Source organism: Prionailurus viverrinus, chromosome A3 (assembly GCF_022837055.1).
Source record: "Prionailurus viverrinus isolate Anna chromosome A3, UM_Priviv_1.0, whole genome shotgun sequence".
Lineage (NCBI taxonomy): Eukaryota > Metazoa > Chordata > Mammalia > Carnivora > Felidae > Prionailurus > Prionailurus viverrinus.
Window position 1 is genome coordinate 5,109,357 of NC_062563.1, and position 18,844 is coordinate 5,128,200.

The window sequence follows — 18,844 nt, forward strand, 5'->3', positions numbered from 1 at the left end:
TTTTTCATTTCCTTTCGTTGCCAGCGTGGAAACAATGCCATTTATTTTCATACCCCTTCTCTCCATCCCCATTTAGAAGAGAGTGAGAGCTTTGGTGGTAGGTTTTCCCGTCCAGCCATCTTATGAATTTTTCCCTTGGAGTAGAGAGCCGAGGCTCCCAGTTCTCTCCAAGCGGACCTTGCCGATTGGGGGGGAAAAAAAAAAAAAGGGCTCGAGCTGCCTGCCGGCCGCTTGGGGAGCAAAGCCGAGGCTCCTCGGAGGTTCCCCTGATCTGTTGATCTCTGGGAACTTCAGCGTTTTGGCTATTTTTATGTTATCTGATTTTTCAGAGTTTTATGTGCTTTCCAACTGATAACCCAGAATTGAAATATTATCCCTGTTCATAAATTTCTCTGCCTCTGTTTTACAAAGTTTAATTTATTTCCTTTTTGTTGGATTTGTTTGGGTGAGATGAAGACAGACGATTTTCTTTTTCCACTTTATTTTGCGTGGTATTTCCCTCGGCTTTCTGCTTTTGGCATTTTACTGACGGAAAGCCTCGCTAGGTCCACATGTGCCCTTAATTTCCCAGCCCGGCTCTTTTTATCTATAAAATGAAACGAGAGTAAGGAGACATTAGTAAGGTATTTTTTTTTTTTTGCCCTAAAAACCAATTTCCTTTTTTTTTCTTTCTTCAGACAGCTGATACTCATTTTGGAACTCTATAATCCCCATGATGTTTATGATTATTTAATGCATATTGCCTTGAAGTTGTGTGCAGATAAAGTTTCTGAAGTTCGATGGATCTCCTTCAAGCTTGTAAGGAATCGTGGCTTTTTTGTTTGTCTGTTTGTTTGTGATTTTTGGAAATAGGAACATTTCTGTTTCTTCCATTTCAACCCCTTTACTTTCTGGGGCTGATTCTTCAGTATACCTATGAAGCCAGCTTTTAAATTTGAAATTAGGAACTGCATTATGGTTTTATCAGCACGTAACATAGCCTTTTTCTTAAGCTGTATGCTTCAGTGATAGAAATTGTGGATAAATCATTTTCTATATGAGACCCTGTAAATGATGGCTTAGTGTTTCCTTAAACACAGGCTGGGCTTAACCCTACGGCATGGTTTTGTAGAAAAGTAGTTAGTAAGCAAAAGCTCTGTCATGGAAAAAAAAGGCTTATCCTGTTTCTTACCTGGGCTTATAACCAGCTGAATACTGGGTGGGGGGATCGAATCTCATTTGGAAATATTGTCTTACTAAGGTACTCTGATGGTATTAAAATTTTACAAACGTGGCATGTTCCGAGAGGTAATGATTTAGTTATTATGCAAGAGGACGTTTCCTAAAATTTGGAAATCTTAAGATTAAGAATGTATTTTTCTAATGCTAGTCCTTTTTTGAATTTCATTTTCTGAAGGGTTCTACATGTGTGAGTGTACGTGTATTGCACAAGTCTTTTTTCCTCTGTGTTCTAATGATTGCCGTGACAAAAATTACCCTCTCCCATGCTTATAAATTCGTTTTAAGAGCCATACAGATGTCTAGTCTCCACGTAGAGTAGGATTCATAATTCAAATAGATGGCAGCATTTTAAATGTGCTCTTCTGATATTGTTACAGGTTGTGGCCATTCTGCAGAAGTTCTATTCACACAGTGAAAGTGCGTTGGGGTTAGCTTTCGTCCATGAGCTCATCGTAAGGTTCCGGCACTGTGCTAAGTGGGTTGGAAGGCAAGCTTTCGCTTTCATTTGTCAGGTTAGCATGGCCTGGGGCGGCCGGGCGGGGCAGGGTTCTCCGCTGGGATTTTCTTACGTTGCCACGGACTGATATCAGATGCGTCAGACATAGGACACCAGCCAGGCATCTGGAGATCAGTGCACCGAACGACCCCCTTGATCTCACGGGAGATTGTGGCCGACCCGGTCAGGCAGAATGATTTGCCCAGGCTTCCCCAGCCCGTCTGTGCATTCGTCCTGAAGGTGTTGACTGAACGCCTGCCGTGTGCCAGGCACGTTCTAGACGGTGCGGAGCCAACTCGCTCCTGCTCTCACAGCAGCACTTCCCCTCCGGTGAGGTGAGGGCCGGGCCCGCAGCCCTGCTCCCCCCTGCCCTGTCCAGGGCAGTGGCCATCGTGGCACCTCCCCTCAGCCAGCTGCCTTGGAGGGAAGCTGCGGTGAAGAATAGAGCAGTAGGGTTGGGGCTGAGCCCATTTCATCTCTGCAGGGAAGTTCACGTCAGCCGGTCCAGCTCCTGGGCACCCTCCCTACTTAGTGTCCTGGAAATGGTGGGGTCGAGGTCTTCCTGGGGCTGATGGCTGCCACTTCTGGAATGCTTCTGCGTGCCAGGTACCGGCTCAGACACGACATCTGATCCTCAGTGGCAAGAGGTGCCGTGTGTCAGGCACCTCACACCTGGGTACTTTCAGACCAGTTTTTTTTTTTTTTTTCTTGAAGGGGAAGCAGTTGAAGCCCAGAGAGGTTGAGTGACTCAGTCAAAATCACACAGGAAGCATAAAGCCGTGATTTTTTTCTTTTCCCGCTAACGTGTTATTTGAGAAGTTTTAATGTTTCCCCATGCACGTGTTCAAGCGTGTACAAAGGTGGAGGGAATAGCATGACTCTCCATGAACCCCTCGCCCAGCTCTGTCAATATTACAGTCGAGCTGTAGTGGGACTCTAGCTCACCCAAGCCCCAAAGCCCCCTTTCTCTCCCTCACACCCCCTTCCCCCACTGAGGGACTCACCAGGGCCCTCTGTTGGGCTGGAGGGGCATCACACGGTACTTTGGGGGTCAGCTTTGCAAAGTGCAGTGACTGACGGATTTCAGTGCCAAACTCAACAGACCGCAGGCCTGACGCCACAGATTTCTGCAAAGAAGAAGTCAGTGCCCCAGGTCATTTTGTGGAGAAAGGGCGAATGAGATACCTTTGCTTTTATTTTTTAGTTCTCCATCTGAGATTTAGAAAATCCATAATGAGATAAAAGGAAGAAACACCCAGCTAATTTTGTTCAAGAAAAATCAATGTGTATGTGCTTTCACGAATTAATTATTAAAGATTTAGAAAACCCACAGAAAGACAGACAAAAGGAAAGGGTCATTTGATGGCAATTTCAGTGCCGCCCCAGGGACCGATCCTAACCTGGGGTTTAGTGAGGGCCCACGGGGCAGATGGGGATGAACTGATGCATCTGACTTACCTTGCACACTGCCAGGCACTTAATAAATGTCAGCTGTTACCCTGTAGTGGGAAGATGTATAGGACTTAGAAGCCACACGCTCAGCTTGGAATCAGGAGACCTTTGGGCGTCGCCACTTTGGACCAGGATTTCCTCACCCGTAAAACTAGGCTTGTGCTGATTCCCGTGGCTGGCTATGAGACGGGACTCTGTAAGCAGAGGGGCGGTGGGCAGGTGCTGGTGATCATCCCGGAGGCGGTGTTTGTTGGGTATTCGCAGAGGGCCCGGCCTGGATTGGAGATGGGAACTGGGCTGTCGATAAGACAGGTGTGGTCCCTGCCCTCAGAACCTGAGGTCTGGTGAGTAACAAAGGTGAGGGTTCTTAACCTTAACAGGTGGGCGCTTTGCTAGGTTCTTTGCGGAAGCGATCTGCCCTGCCCATCACTTCCCCATTGCACAGATGAGGAAACTGAGACCCAGACAGGTGAAGCCATGTACTCAAAGCTGTGAAGCTAGTAAGTGACCAAGTTAGGCTTGGAATTAGAGAAGTGTACGTTTTTAGAAAAAACGTGCTGATCACTCTTGAATATCAATTTTTGGCTGTGGTTTTCTTCCATCACAGGCGGTGGTGAGCGAGGAGTGTATCCCCGCAGACCAGTTTGTCGAACACTTACTCCCCAGTCTTTTAAGCCTCGTGTCAGATCCTGTGCCCAACGTGAGAGTTTTACTAGCCAGAGCTCTGCGGCAGACGCTGTTGGAAAAGGGTATGTGGACCGCTTTTCTGAACTTACACGTTTTAAAAACTTCATCGGGCAGCAGCTAGATTTCCTCTAGGAGATTGTGGCAGATTGCATGATAGCAAAGTTCAGACTTATTATATAACTTGATGTATTCACTTTTATGCAGAATCGTTCGTTGTTTAGAAAATGGCTAAGGAAATGAATGTGGTCCAGTTTTCACATTTAGTGAACGTAATGCTAGAATGCAAAACATCGCCGTGTTCTAGAAATGCGGGAAACTTTTGTAAACGTCGACTTAGGACATAGACGTTATGAAAGGCAGCAAATGTAAGCCTTAATTACGCTGAGGTTTTGATGGTATTAATTCTGTAGTCAGAAAAATGTCGAGCTCAGCCTGAACAGGACTTAACTTTAGATTGTGTCCCTCGGATGACACGTTCACATCTAAGCCACGGGTGGGGCGGAGCATCCTGTCCCCGAACGTACCTTCCTTGCCCCTTCCCTCCCACACCTCCCCCTGCCAGCAAACCTGCGCCCCCCACCCCCCCCCCCCCCCCCCCACCGTACTCCACACGCTGTCAGTTATTTTGTAGCGGCGGGGAGAAGACATGACATTGAACATTTCTGAACTACAGTTTTAAAAATGTGCATACCTACCCATTCTTTCATCTTTGAAATTTAAGAAATACCCTTTGATGGAGGCAATCATTTCATCTTTGTGAGGCCCTGTATGTGTGATTATTCTGGGAAGAACGATTTATTGTCCTGAGGTGTGGTTTCAGAAAAACCCAAAACGAGAGTCTGTGTTGGAGCACAGTTCATGGCACACGCGAGCCCAACTACTGTTTTCTGTCTTTAGCGTATTTGAGAAATGCCGGTAACCCTCATCTTGAAGTCATTGAAGAGACCGTCCTGGCCCTGCAGGCCGACCCGGACCCAGACGTGTCCTTTTTTGCCACTCTCCAACCCAAGCGGCGGAGTACTGCAGACAGCCGTGCGCTAGAAGAGCAGAACTAACCCCTCTGTGGTCGCGCACGCTCTGGGCACTTCGCACGCGGCACGGACTGCTCACCCCAGCTTGTCGGGGGTTCTGATTGTGTCACACCTTCCGAGGGAGGAAAGATTCCTGAAACTTTGAGGGCGGGCACTCAGATGGCCCCTTCCCCTCCCTCAGTCACAGGGACTGCACCTGGGCCGGGCGCCACGCTTCTGCGCGCCTCCCTGCCTGATCAGGAGGTCCGGGCCAAGGTGTTGGAACCAGGTGGCTGGCCGGGGGTGGGGCCTCCAGAACATCAGACTGCCTTCTCTCCGGCAGACCAGATTATTTAAGCCCCGCCCCCCACCCGCCCCCCACACACATCAAGTAGTTTATTAGAAGCTTTTAAGTCTTTAATAGACTTGCACATTTGGCTTCCCTTATGCTTTCCTATAAAATATAGTTTATGGTATCACATTTTATTGTTAACTGAAATAATGTACATATGTAAATACCTCTTGACAGGAAGAGCTAATATATTAACGTAACATTAGCCTCCTATCAGTGAGCAGAACAAATACATCATTTAAATTTATGCTGCACTTTGAGTTACTGCAAATATAGCCCAATTTGTTTACTTTTGAAGAATGTGATAGTTAAGGAAATCTACTAAAGAATGATTTATGGAAGTCTTTCTAATATTGTACTTTTGTATAAACTGTACTTGGAACTTTTCCTCAGGCACTTACCCCTCCCCTTCTCGTAGGAACTGTATCCATAAAGACACATACGGGCCTTTGACAGAGCATAAAGTAGAAAGATTTTTCGTTCTTACATGGATTCATTACCATACATTTGAGAGAAGGAAATTGATCATTGAGATGCATGGATATCGACTTTGTATCTAATGCTCTAGGATCTTAACAGAAAGTAACAGAAAAATAGGACCCCCGCAGATCTGATCAGTTCATATACTTGCCAGTCGTTTGGGGGGTTAGATTATGACACCCTTCAACTTGACCTGAGTACACAGAACTTACATTTCACGCTTTTAAAATTTAGAGTGAGAGAAAGATGCTCTGGAAACTTAAACGAGTTTTCCACTAATCATTTAAGATTCTACAGACGTTTGCTTAAATTCTGTAGACTGTGTATGCTCGTCGTGTTCTTTTTATTTCTATCTTTGTCTTCTCGAAAGTAGGCATCAAAGGAAGGAAGGAGAGGCCCATTTGGGGTTCAAGAGCTGGCTGCAAAGGTCATGTTGCTGTGGCCATTCTCCCCTTGGATCTTTTTCTTGTCCATCTTTTCTTTCTCCCTTTTTTTAAAAAATAAAATCTTTGCAGCTATATATTGAATTTCCGGGAATACAGGATGTTCTCCCCTCCCCCAAATTCCACTGAGTTGATTCTTTAAAAAGAAAGGAAGGAATCTATACCGTGCCAAAGAAAATAAGGTACATGTGTGAGAATTTCAAATTGTAACCCACGGTAGCTTTTTGGCAACTTCAGCAAAGAGTGAGCCAATAAATTGGAGGCTACGTATTGGGGGGGGGGGGGGGGGAATCAGTTCATCTTGTGTTCTTCAAGGAAATAGATGGAGCTAATTGTTTTGCTTCAGTAACAAACCATTTTTGATCCTTTTCGTGTTAGAAATTGAGATTGGCCTATTGTTAAAATCTGTTAATCTAGCAGCACGTAGAATTATTCAACTGGAATCTTGGGTTCTGTGCAGAGGTTAATTTTCCACTAAGGAAAAAAAAATTCCCCTCGGTTTGTGTCCTGATGGGTAATGTAGCATCTGGGTGCTGAATCCGATGTGCTTGTAGCGACTCTCCCGTAAATAACCCAACCTTTAAACATCTCCGGCTATACACTGAAGATCGTCGATAACTTGATAGGAATGCCTTTCCGGTGCAAAGATTTTTTTTTTTTTCATGACTAATCTCTCTGCCAAAAATACGTGTAAGGCTCCTATGTTCTTCTTTTGTAACAACGGAGGTTTTTTTCTAAGATGGTTCTGTGTCTCCTTCCTTTCTCTCCGGCTGCTTACGCTGTCACTTCAGCTCTTGATGTATATTACTTGTTCATAGGTGCGGGGTGTTAAGTGTGTGTGATCCGAGCATCTCACGTAAGCTTCCTGTTTACTTGAACACTCTGCCTCCTCTTGGGCGAATTAATGGAAAAGCACAAGATGGGTTTCTCGCAGACGGCGCTCCTCTGAAAGGTGTCTTCGCGATGGAACCGTCTCCGCTTCTCGTCCAGCAGGCGTCACCCCCTTGCTAAGTGTCTTCATGAGCACCTGTCTCCCGGAAGTGGGGGGCGTTCGGGGGCGTCTGCGGGGCTGACGGCGCGTCTCCGCTCGCTCGGGGAGCAGGAAGGGCGCCTGTTAACGCCGTGCTGGGTTTTTCATTCGTGCCCGGAATAGGATTTTGAAGCATGACTGGAGACTGCCCTTGACAGCTCTCGGTAGTCGGTGCCCGCGATGAGGATTTGGGGCGCTATTCACCCCACGTGGTGGGCCCCGACTTCGGCAAGGACTGTTCTTTAACCGGAAGTGGACACCAGGGGCCCGCGTCCTGGCGGTGGACCCAGGAACTGACCCGAAGGGCAGGGCCTGGGGGCGTGGCCCCCGCGGGGCGTCTCCGTGGTCGGTCTGCGCTGCGGGGCTGGGCCAGTCGGGGGCGCCGGTGACGCGGGCTGGGGGACAGGGAGCCATGCGGCGGCGGCGGCGGCTGCGGCGGCGGGCAGCCGGCGGCGGTGGGGCGCGGGCGGGGACGCCGCTGGGGGGCGCCCCGGACCCCAACCCCGCCGTGGGCCGGCCGGCCGGGCGGGGGGCGGGCTCGGCGGGCCCGGGGACCCTCCCCGCGCCGTCCCCGGCCCTCGGGAGCCCCGCGCTGGCACTCGACCAGGCCCCGGACGTCTTCGTCCTGCGGGTGCTGCTGGAGGAGACCGGGGAGATGTTCCAGGTGGCGCACTGCCACAGCGACATGACCGTGCGCGAGCTCAAGGAGGAGCTGGAACTCGTCGTCGGCGTCCCCCTCAACCTGCAGCGGCTCCAGTACCTGGACCAAGGTGGCCCCCGCCCGCCCGCTTCCCTCGCCAAGTGCATGGCCTCTGCCCTTCCCAGCGTGCGGTCCCACGTGCTGCCCCAGGTGTCCGGACAGACACCCCCCCCCCCTCGCCAGGAGACCCCAGATGGAAAAGCCAGCCCAGGCCCCCCGCGAGGACTTCCCAGTCCCTGACAAACCAGGTTCACATTAGACCTCAAATCTCAAGGCAGACCCAGTCCACACAGCAAGACCCCAATCCACAAATCCTGCCCGCGTCAGGACTCCAATCCTGAAGCAAGCTGTCTGGTCAGACCTGTCCATGTCAGGACCCCCAAATCTCAACACAGGCGCTGCCACAGTCGGACCCCTCAGACCCTCGGGCTGCTGTGTCTCCATCAGGGGCCCAAATCCCAAAGCCAACAGCGTCCACACCAAACCAGAAGCCTGAAACAGCCTGTCCTGAGTGGGACCCCACAATCCATGGCAAACCTTCCCATATCGGGACCCCAAACTCACCGCAAACTTCAAGTCCCCATGTTGGACTCGTAAATCCTCTCAGCCCTCCAGCCAGCCGTTTGGCACAGAACAAACGCTGCCCACTCCCGGACCCCCAAACCAAGAACAAACTTGGCCAAGACTGAACCCCAGATCCCCAGGCTAACCCTGTGACCCTCAAAACCCTGAATCCTCTAGCAACCGTGTCCGCTGAAGGATACTAATGCCTGAGACGAACTGCCCACCTCAGGACCCCACACCTCTATGCAAACCATGCCCAAGTTTGAACCCCAAATAAAATTCCCCAAGCTACCCCTGCTTACAACAGAACCTAAGTCCCAAAGCAGATTCTTCCCAGATCATGACCCCAAAGCTCAGAGTGGACAAGCCCAATCCTGAGCCCCCAGTCTCTAACCGCTTGTGCCTTTGAACCCCGATCCATCAGCCATCTCTGTCTGTGTGAGGATGCCAGAACCCAAAATGAGCTCTTCCCACATCTGGGAGCTAGTTCCCAAGCTCACCGTGACGACACCAGAACACCAATCCTAAGCAAAATGTCCTCCTAAGGGCTCCAAAGCATGGGGCAAACTCTGCCCACAATAGGACCCCAAAACTCAAACATACCCATATCTGAAACCCAAGTCTCAAGGAAACCATGTTTAAGCCAACTATATCCATGTAAGGAAGCCGAAGTTCAAAGCAAGCCTTGCCTACGTGAGGACCCCAAAACTCGAAGCAAGCTCTGTTTGTATTTGAAACCCCAAATCCCTCAGGCAACCTTACCAATACCAGAACCCCGAGTTCTAGGCCAAACCTTGACCATCTCGGGACCCCAAATCGCAGAGCACAGCCTGTCACCTTCAAGACCCCCAAAGCCCAGGGCTGACCTGTCCGATTCCTTACCCTGCGTTGCTACAGTACGCAGGACTCTGTTAGAACCCCAAATCCCCAAACAAGTCTTGCCCACACAAGGACTCCACATCCCAGAATAGACCCTTCCCACACCAGGACCCCCAAACAGAAAGCAAACATTGCCTTCATCAGAATCCCCAAATCCAGAGCAAACACTGCCCTCGTCAGGACCCCAAATCTCAAACTCTAGCCACGTTTGAACCCCCAATACTGGCACTAACTCAGTTCGTACCAGAGCCCCGAATCCCAAGGTGTGTCCTTCCTTGTCCACATCAGGAGCTCAAAACTAGCCCCATCGGAATCAGAACCCAGCACCCAAAGCTCACTGTGGCTAGATCAGGACCCCAAGGCCCCCTATCCAGACAGATCCCATGTGGGGTAAGGACTCGGAGCCCAGTCTCTCCCTCCATCGATCTCCTTCCCTCAGCCTGAGGACCTGGCTGTCCCTGTCCCGGTATCTACAATGTTTAGGATACGAGAACAGGACAGGATCAGGGCCCCTGGGCTCCATCATCTCCCCACCCGGTTGAAACCAGTGCAAAAAGACCTCAAGGAAACGGAGATATAAAAAACTCTCTGGGCTGCTGCACAGAGAACGTGAGGAGCCCGTAATGCAGACATACTGCAGCACCCCTGCAGGGGCCAGGAGCGATGGAGACAGAGATCTGAGCGCAGCCTGTCTCCACGGTCTCCGCTCCCCCAGACGCTGCCCTTCTGGGGCTCAGTTTCCTGATGTGTAACACGGAGCCTCTTAGCTCTCCAATCCTTAGGGCCGTATCCCGCTCTGGGCAGAGAGGACTTGGGAAACTCGAAATGCACATTGAAGGCCAAAAATACCTTCCTTCCGCTCTCTTTGAAATAGGTGAAGCATCTTGCGCGACGTATTTATTTTGGTACCGGAGTGTTTGGGAGATGCTCTGGGGGCCTGGCAGAGGCTTTATTTGGAGAGAAGTAGATCTCGAACCCAGAGTGTATTTAACACGTTAACGAGGAGGTGAGCGGCTGAGGGACAGTAAATGTCTGGCACCCGTTCTGTTAATTCATTTTCACTGATGAGCTATGCTGAGCAATAAATCCGAGAAAGCCAAGAGGCAGTGAAAGAGACCGAGTGACTTAGCACTGATGTCACAATCCTACCAGTCAGCAAGCACTTAGCAACCACCGCAAGCTTGACCTCTCTCGCGGCTGCAGTCCTTACTGTTGATAGCAAACAAGACAGGAAGAAGGTGTCACTACGTTGATAAAAGAAATTTGGGTTTCTGCCTATAAATGATCTGCCGATGCCTCTCTCCCCACCGCAAGGTTGCCAGGGAGGATTACATGAGATCACGTGTGTGTGAAAACCTTGAGGGACACAAATCTAAAAGGGGTGAGCAAATTCATGGATGAGGGTCGACCTTACACGTCTGTTGTCAACTCTAATAATTTATTTAGCTGGTGATAATTAGTCTTTGTCTAAGCCGAAGGCAGTTGCTGCCTGTAAACAGAGACTGGCCGAGCTGTTCGGCATGTGTGAATTGCACTCTTTCTTGGGGAAACACAGCTTGATTCAATTTTTTCAAAGTTGTTAGGAAGTCAAGTTGTCTTGCTGAAGACTGATGACTGATTATCCTCTGTGCGAGAACCACAGACAGGACCCTAATTAACAAATTTGCTAATCGCTACTCTTGTTTACATCCACCGTCTGAAGTTTCTCGTCACTGGGTGGGGGGAGGGTGCAGCGGAGCCTTGAGGGACGAGCTCGTGGCACTGGAGGGAAGGCAGGTCTGTTCGGAGCCCTGGCTCTACTCTTGCCTAGCCATGGGAGCCTCCGTGTGCTCACCGACACTCAGAGATGTCAAACTTAGCTTGTCACGAGGGTTAAAGAACGTAGGCGCTCGGTACGAGGCGCTTAGTAATCACTCAGTCGCGAGTCCCCAAAACTCATGAATTCCACTCGGAATAAATGGTAAATCCAGCCTGGCAGAGTTGAGACTTTGCGCTTGTGGGGTTGCTCGCGGAGAAAAGAAATTATGCGACCCCTAAGCAAGATTATAGGTGGCCACATAAGGAAGTGTGTATTTAAAAAGGTAGGCTGAAGATAACGTTGCTGAAAATGTTCTAGAGTCCTCTATAGCCCTGACATTCTTTCCCAAAGAGTCTGCATTTATGAAGCGTGAGTCGATCCACTCACCCCATTCTTTTCTGTGCGTGGAGGGCCGCTCTGGGCGATAACACAAAGGAGTTGTAACGTCTCAAGGCCAAATCACGGTGAACGTCAACATTACAATTCTTCCCTTACCATAAATGCTCAGCTGGGGCGAGTTGTCCCCCAGGGGTCGTTTTGGCAACACCGGGAGACGTTTTTGATGGTCACAACTAGGTGAGCAGGTTATTGGCCTCTGGTGGGTAGAGGCCAGGGATGCTGCTAACACCTGGCGATGCCCGGGGTGACCCCCACAACAGAGAATGATCCAGTCTGACATGTCAGTAGCATCAAGATTGAGAAACCCCGCTGTAGAGACGCAACCGAGTTCTGTCATTGTTACATCTTTAGCCAACTGTTAACAACACCAACCAGAGTTAGTATTTGACTTTAATGCATGACTGACGCACATACATTGTACTGTTTACTGTCAGGTAGTTCTATTTCTAGAGTTTGCCTCATAAAATGACTTTACCGGCTCATGTATTTTTTTTTTCCCCCAACAGAACAAGTTATAATTACAGAATTTTATAAATTGTTGCCATTTTGGGGGGTGGTTTCGCTTCTGTTTGAGCTGAGCCAAATTAATTTTCTAAAAAGCATTAACGACCACAAACAGACTCATGTGGAGTCATCAAATGAGATTGGTGCCCAAGGTTTTAAAATTATCTTTGTGATGCCCAAGGTCAGATAATCTCTTAAGTTAACCAATGTAATTGTTTATCTTTAACACCCAATTTTTTTTTTTAAAGAAAAAATTATTCCCTGTAGGAGTTTTGATGGATGATACCACACTGAAGTTCCATGATGTTGTTCCTGGTGGAATTATTTCATTATGTATCTGGCATTATGATGGATGGACAGAACTGATTTTGGCGGCTGTGGAAGGGGATCCTAGTAAGGTGTTTTCACGCTTCTCTAAATGGATATTATACTTCATGAAGCAACCGTAAACTGTGGATATGTGTGGGGGAGGGTGGCGTGGGAATCGTGGGCTCCTAATGATCAAATCCTACACTGCGTGGTTCCAGTCACTCTCGGGTTTGCTATTTCACGGTGTTCACCTGTAACCCACTCGTGCCCCACGCCACCCCACAAAGGAGACAGGGCAGTGCGTTTTCTATCCGTCTGTATATTTTGTAAAGTTGAAAACCTGATTGAACAGTGAGCGAAGAGCTCCCCATAGCTGGGAACGCGTGGTCCAAAGAAAGTCCTAATGCGGGTCTGCCCCTCCCCTAAGGCAACACTACTAAATACACAGCAGGTGCCTGGTCTTTGCCAGGCCTTGTGCGCAGCTCTCGGCTGGGCTCTGGGTGGGCGGTGGGGAGGAGGGAGGAGGGAACCCGACGGTCTGCCCAACAGTGAAGACGGGAGGCTGGGGGGACAGGGGCGGGCAAGTGTATGTTCCTTCCAGAAGGCACATTTGGATGCAAGGCCGTGAGTGTGCGGGGAAGGGGTCGAGGAAGGTGGGCTGCAGGAGGGTTGCTGGGAATTAGATCTGGGAAGGGCGGGTGGTCTCCGGGGAGGCGGGGCCAGGGCTGACTGGAACCCCCTCCCCCCACCTGTGTGCAGCAGCCTTAGAAGGAGGGGCTACCCTCCCGGGTCCTTCCCCAGTCTCCTGCTCCTGGCCTTCCCCTGCCTCCCCTCTGCCACCGAGGCCTGGGCCCTGCCTGGGTTTTCTGGCTCTTGCCCTGAACCCCGGGATTCCCTCCTGTCTCCCACACTTTCGGGTTCTGCTTTCCCCCCCACGGCTGCTCCCACGCCAGATGCCCCAGATCTAGGACAGAGTTCCTCTCTGTCGGGGCCCGCAGCCTTCCTCTCGTGCTCAGAGCCTTAGTTCAGCATGAGATGATTATATTATGGGGCTATTTTTCATCCGCGAGTGGAGTTCAGAGCGTTCCAAAAGTTAGCAGAGACAATGGGCCCGAAAATAGATCGGAAGGCCAGAATTCATCAAGTCTCCAGAGAAGTTCACTCCCCTCTGGGGAGGCCACTTCGTGTTGGCTGGTGTCTTCCTTAATGGCCACAGCCACCTTCCTCTGGACACCCAGAAAAGTTATTTTCTCTTCAAAACACCGACAGGAAGAATTTCCTGCCTCCCGAGCCTGCCTGATGGTAAATGCGTATTTCCTGGACATGCATGGCGTGGTCAACAATGTCCTCCCCCGGGGGGTGTCCCGGCTTCTTAGTTAGGGTTTGCCCCCCTCTGTGTCCACCACAAGCCTCAACTTACCACTGGAGCAAACCTCCCCCTGGGGAGGGTCCCAGCCCCCACCAGGCAGGTTGTGCCCTTTTGAAGTAACTCTGACTCACTGTGTGGAACCCCGTTCTGTTGCCCAGCTGTCTTGTCTTGCTGTTGATGAGGACTCCATCTACCAAACTGCAAATTCAAAGCATCTTGGAGGCGAGCGGAGGAAGGAATGGATATGTCAGAGGGCGTTCGTGGCCTTGTACATTACCTCCCACAGAGGTCACCCAGATGCTGTGCAGTACCTTCTAGAGCACGGTAATTCTGAGAGACAGCTGAGTGTGTCCGCGAGCTGGGGTCTTGTGCGGGTAGGGGGACCGAGTGGCTTGGCTTTCTGGCCCCTTTGGCAATGGCATCCTGGATTCAAGTTGTGTCCACTACCCCTCACGGTCCCGGTGGACCACTCGCCGTCTGTCCGAGGCGTCTTAGGACCTGCCTACTAAAGGCTGTGTCCCCCCCTCTTGGCCAGGACTCCAGAAGAGTCTTTCTGTTGCGAGAGATGCAGCTTTCAGGACACGAATTCACAGGAGCAGCCGCGAGGGCTTCCCGGCCTGTTACGTCCAAAGCAGACACACTGCCGGAGATGTCCCCAAACTGTCTGTGCTATTTCTGCCCCACCTGAACTTGGGTTTCAGCAACGGTCCGAGGCACCCAGCCCCGAGCCGGCACCGGTCCCTGGCCAGTCTCCTTTCTCCGAGGCTTTGGATTTATTTCGCTCAGAAGACACTTACCCCAAACCCCGTTTTCATTTCTGCCCCCCACCCCCACCCAGAGGGCAAGTTGCTCCTTCTCTCTCTGTCCATAGAAATAGAAACCTTTGGGGCACCTGGGGGGGCTCGGTCGGTCAAGCGTCTGACTGCGGCTCAGGTCATGATCTCGTGGCTCGTGGGTTCGAGCCCCACGTCGGGCTCTGTGCTGGTGGTGCAGAGCCTGCTTGGGATTCTCTGTCTCCCCCTGGCTCTCGGCCCCTCTCCTGCTCATTCTCTCTCTCCCTCAAAATAAATAAAGAAACTTAAAAAAAAAAAGAAAGAAAGAAAGACATAGAAGCCTTAGTCTGCATTGTCTCTGGATTAAAGGCTTCTGTGTATAGTCCTGCCACGGTAAACTTTCTCTTCCCTGGACGTAGGATATTTTTGGGCAAAGAGGCCCACGGACCGATCGAGGTGTCGACCATCCAAGAACAATAGACAATAGTTGCAGACGGCCCAGGCCGCCGGCTTCCTGGGGAAAAGGAAGAACGTGCCGTGCCGTTTGGTCAGTGGTTTGAGGCTCAGAAGGGAGCCTCATCCCAGGGTCTCCCATATCAGCCTGCCCTCAAGTCAGAACCCTTTCTTTCCTGCCCGCGGCCTTGACCCCAGCCTCTCTGCGCCCCCTGCTTCCAGCAAGCAGGGCGGGAGTATCCCCGCGGCCTGGGCAGAATGGCGCTTGCGTCTGTCTGGCGGGTGGTGGTTTTCCTGAGCGGCCTCCTCCTTGGCTGTTCGCAGCCCAGCAGTCCGTTAAGCTCATAAAAAGTCATTTTCACTCTGATGGAACTGTGATGTATTCGCAAGCACCAGTTAAAACATTACAGCCAGCTCTGCAAAGTTTTCTGGGCTTTGCAGACAGCCGCTGCAAAAAAGCCGTGCTGTGGCTGAGGCTGGGCGTTAGGAGAACCTATTTAAAACTTTACCTCGCCGACCAGCCATAGCTCATAAAAACTGGCTACAGAAATGTCAGCTGCATGTAATTGAATCGCCTTGTTTTCTGTGTCATGATATTTGTTACCCAGAATTTGATTCAATTCAACAAGTCCATATTGGACACCTGTCATTAGCCCATCCATCTGCGGGAGGCAGTGAGGAATTCAATCGAAGTGAAATCTGTCCCTGAGTCAGGGTGCCCATCGTCTGTCATTTCCCGAGTGCCTGTCTTCTCCAGGCATCGCGCTACGTGCTGGGGATGAAAACAGCGGTGATCAAAACAAGTGTGTTTTCTGCCTCCGTGCAGTTTGTGAAGGGAAGTCAGCAAATTATTACAAATAATTAATTCCATGGTCAATCGTGCATGGCATGTTCTGAAGATAGTGTGTCTACTGAGCGTATGGGGGTGGGGGGGGGATACACGGGAAGAGGGGCTCAGGAAGGGTTTCCTGAGGAAATAAATGAAGGATAGCAAGAGAGCCCGGGGCGGGGAGGGGGGTGCGGAAAAAGGTGACAGGGTTTTTAGCCAAGGAGACAGCATACGCAAAAGGCCTGGGGCAGGATGAGGGAGCAGGGTGTATTTAAGCGATGAAGATAGAAGCTTGGTATAATTGGAGCACGGAGGGAGTGGGCCCAGAGCATGGGTGGGTGGGGGTAATGCTGGAGTGATAGGGGGAGGTAGAGGTGAGACAGAGCACTGACAACCTAGAAAATCACAACAAGGGTAGCGGACGTCAGAAACGGGGTTGGAGCAAGTGTGTGCTCTGGGCAGACTGGCGGCAAGGCGGTGCCGGGTTCTGGGGCCAGTGAAGCGACGCCTCCCCTCTCACACTCGCTGCTGGGGTCGGGGGCAGTTCGGATTCTCCTGAGCTTTCTTTCCGTGGCCTCGCCCCTCCCGCGCTTCTCCCCTTGAACGTGACTCCGAAGGGGAGGCTCGCGGCCGGGAGGGCGACCCTCCCTCAGCCCACTGTCTTATTTTCCAGGAGCCGACTGTCTCCAAAGAACCCCCATGGGCAGGACCGCCCTGCACGCGGCCGGGGCCATGGGCCGTTTGGACTGTATAAACCTGCTGCTCAACTACGGGGCCTCGGTCACCGACAAGGATGCCAGGGGGGAGACCCCCATGTCCATCGCCCGGCGCATGAACCGCAGACACAGCGAGAGGCGCATGTTCCTTTTCTACTGGATGACAAAGTCAGGGACGATGGACCCGAAGAAACTGCTCGCGCACCAGGTTTCTCACAGGGTGAAGGGTGGGTTTGGCTCCAAGAAGGGCCCAATTTAGCTCCCACGGGCCACGTGTGCGCGTCGAAGCTGACTTGGGTCACTGTTCGGAGTTCAAGTCCACTGTGGCCCTCGGTGAGCAGGAAGCCAAGAAAACATGGCAGTTCCTCTGAATCAGGTACTAAATCATCTGTCCTGTTCGCGCACGGCTTTGGGGAGGGGGTCGTTGAGTTTGCGCTCGTTCTGGAATCCATGACGGACTGAGCGGCCTCTGATGCCAGCCTTTAATTTTGTGCTATTTGTGCATTGCCTCCGACAACGCTGCTTGGGGTGATGGGCACCAATTACCTTCTGTCCCGTCTGGAGACCATCTAATGCGTCAGCATAAGAGAAGTGATAGCGATAATGAGAACAGCACTGTTCCATCGTATAAAACCAGTGCCAGCGAATGTCGCGAGGTTGCGGGCCGTGCGGGCCGTGAATTTCGGCTTGTAAAACCCAGGAGCTACGTGCCGCCCAAGCTAGCGAGGTTCCGGAAGTTTTCCTGACCCGCCTCTGAGGGGTCTGCTGCTTGAGGGGTGGAGAAGTGAGGGGGGGGGGGGCAAGAGCAGAGAGAGCTTGGTTCTCCAGACACGTCCTCCACGGGGTGCCTTACTAGTCTTGCTGAAGGCGATGTGTCGCCACCAGATTTGGAGGAGACAGCGTAAAGGATGCTGATGAGCTCGTGGAGGAGAGACTCCGAGCTGGCGCCTTCTTTCCCTTTGTCCCGCCCCCGGTGGTCCGCTCTCCTTTCCCTGCTAGAACCGCGAAAGCACCACCAGCCTTCCTACGCTTAGCTCCAGGCTCCGTACCTCGCAAGGGCTGTGCCCCTGCAGGGGACCCAGCCTGCCACGCGTCTGAGCCCGGAGTAGGAGCAAGAGGGGAAGGTGGGGACCAGGGCGAGCGGACGTTCACACCCCTGTCTGAAGGGGGCGCAGAGGAAACGTGAGCCAAAGGCTGCTGGATCTTTCCAGAGCGTTTTGATACGATAAGTCCCGATTTAAAAAAAAAAAAAAAAAATTAACGTTTATTTATTTTTGAGAGACAGAGCGTGAGCTGGGGAGGGGCCGAGGGAGAGGGAGACCCAGAATCCAAAGCGGGCTCCAGGCTCCGAACTGTCAGCACAGGGCCCCACGTGGGGGCTCGAACTCACCCACTGCCAAGATCATGACCTGAGCCGGAGTGGGATGCTTAACTGACCGAGCCCCCCAGGCGCCCCAGATAAGTCCCGATCTTGAAGGGCTGGCCTGAATTTTTAAAAAATGGTGGCGTGGTACAGAAGGGCTAGCAGATTGGAGGCACGCCTATGGAACTGCCTCCCGTCGCCAAACTTCGTTTCACTGAGGAAAACGGCAGAAGCCACCAATGGCTCCTGGAACACGCAGGGCTCAGAAGCCACAGGCCGGACGGCCGTGGGTCTTGCTGGGCGATGGGTGCCCTCCACTCTCCCACCGCGCGGTTATGCGTGTTTCTCTAAAGCCCTATAGTCTGACACCTGTGGGCCTGTGTGACGCTGGCCTCCCGACCGTGGAAGTTCTGTTTGGAAAGTGATGGAAAACGGCCCCGTATCCCGGCTGCCCTTCTTTCTGCCGCACACCCCGATAACCGGATTCGGCTTTTAAATTAATTGGCTGCATTTCCCGCTGTCATAACAAGGAAGATCTGTGTTGACGATGTGGCTTTCCACTCAGGAGACGTGGCTGTACCCGGCTCAGCAATCTGTTTGACAAATAATCGTCAGGAAAAAAAAAAAAAAATACAGCTCAGCATCAACTATGTCAAAACTGAGATCTTGTTTCTGGCAGACGTTCTCCAAAGCCAGTAGACAGATATTAAATAACCCCATCCAATGGGTCAATTCATTTAGCTAATGAGGTGTTGGCGGGGCGACTTGGGGACCCTTTTAACGTAACAAGTGGCATTACTCAAAGCGATGTGTTTGCCAGCGGCTTTGTTTTGCTGTCTTTGTTGTTAGCAGAGCCAACTGCCTGACATTTGTCCCCAAAACTTTGGAGGCAGGCCCTATATCTTCATATGCCCCCAATTCAATTAAACACGTGGCCAGAAAAGGGGCAAGTTCCAAACTCCGTGGTTAACGTTCTTCTCCTTCTGTGGCAGGGGTCATCTGTGCGCTCCCACATGT

The 18,844-nt window shown here is 51.4% G+C and overlaps 2 protein-coding genes across 14 annotated transcripts in view; both read left to right on the forward strand.

Moving 5' to 3' along the window:
• The window catches only part of LOC125162396 (serine/threonine-protein phosphatase 4 regulatory subunit 1-like), an 84,092-nt gene extending 77,213 nt beyond the window's left edge, over nt 1–6,879 (forward strand). For 4 of the 13 annotated variants that reach the window (XM_047853344.1, XM_047853346.1, XM_047853348.1 and 1 more), the window contains 4 exons: nt 678–798; nt 1,599–1,733; nt 3,777–3,918; nt 4,754–6,879. In XM_047853344.1, the coding sequence (XP_047709300.1) occupies nt 678–798; nt 1,599–1,733; nt 3,777–3,918; nt 4,754–4,911 (556 nt within the window). In that variant the 3' untranslated portion in view covers nt 4,912–6,879. Of the gene's footprint in view, nt 1–677; nt 799–1,598; nt 3,670–3,776; nt 3,919–4,753 lie in introns of those variants that run through there. The other 9 variants (XR_007151025.1, XR_007151027.1, XR_007151022.1 and 6 more) reach the window with 9 other exon arrangements.
• A 713-nt stretch (nt 6,880–7,592) lies between these two features.
• ANKRD60 (ankyrin repeat domain 60) lies at nt 7,593–17,758 on the forward strand (the record flags this gene model as incomplete). The annotated part of the gene is made up of 4 exons (XM_047852642.1): nt 7,593–7,941; nt 12,283–12,413; nt 13,852–14,017; nt 16,422–17,758. Coding segments are annotated over 4 exons (948 nt in total), but the record flags the coding sequence as incomplete, so codon positions are not given.
• Nucleotides 17,759–18,844: the final 1,086 nt, after the last annotated feature.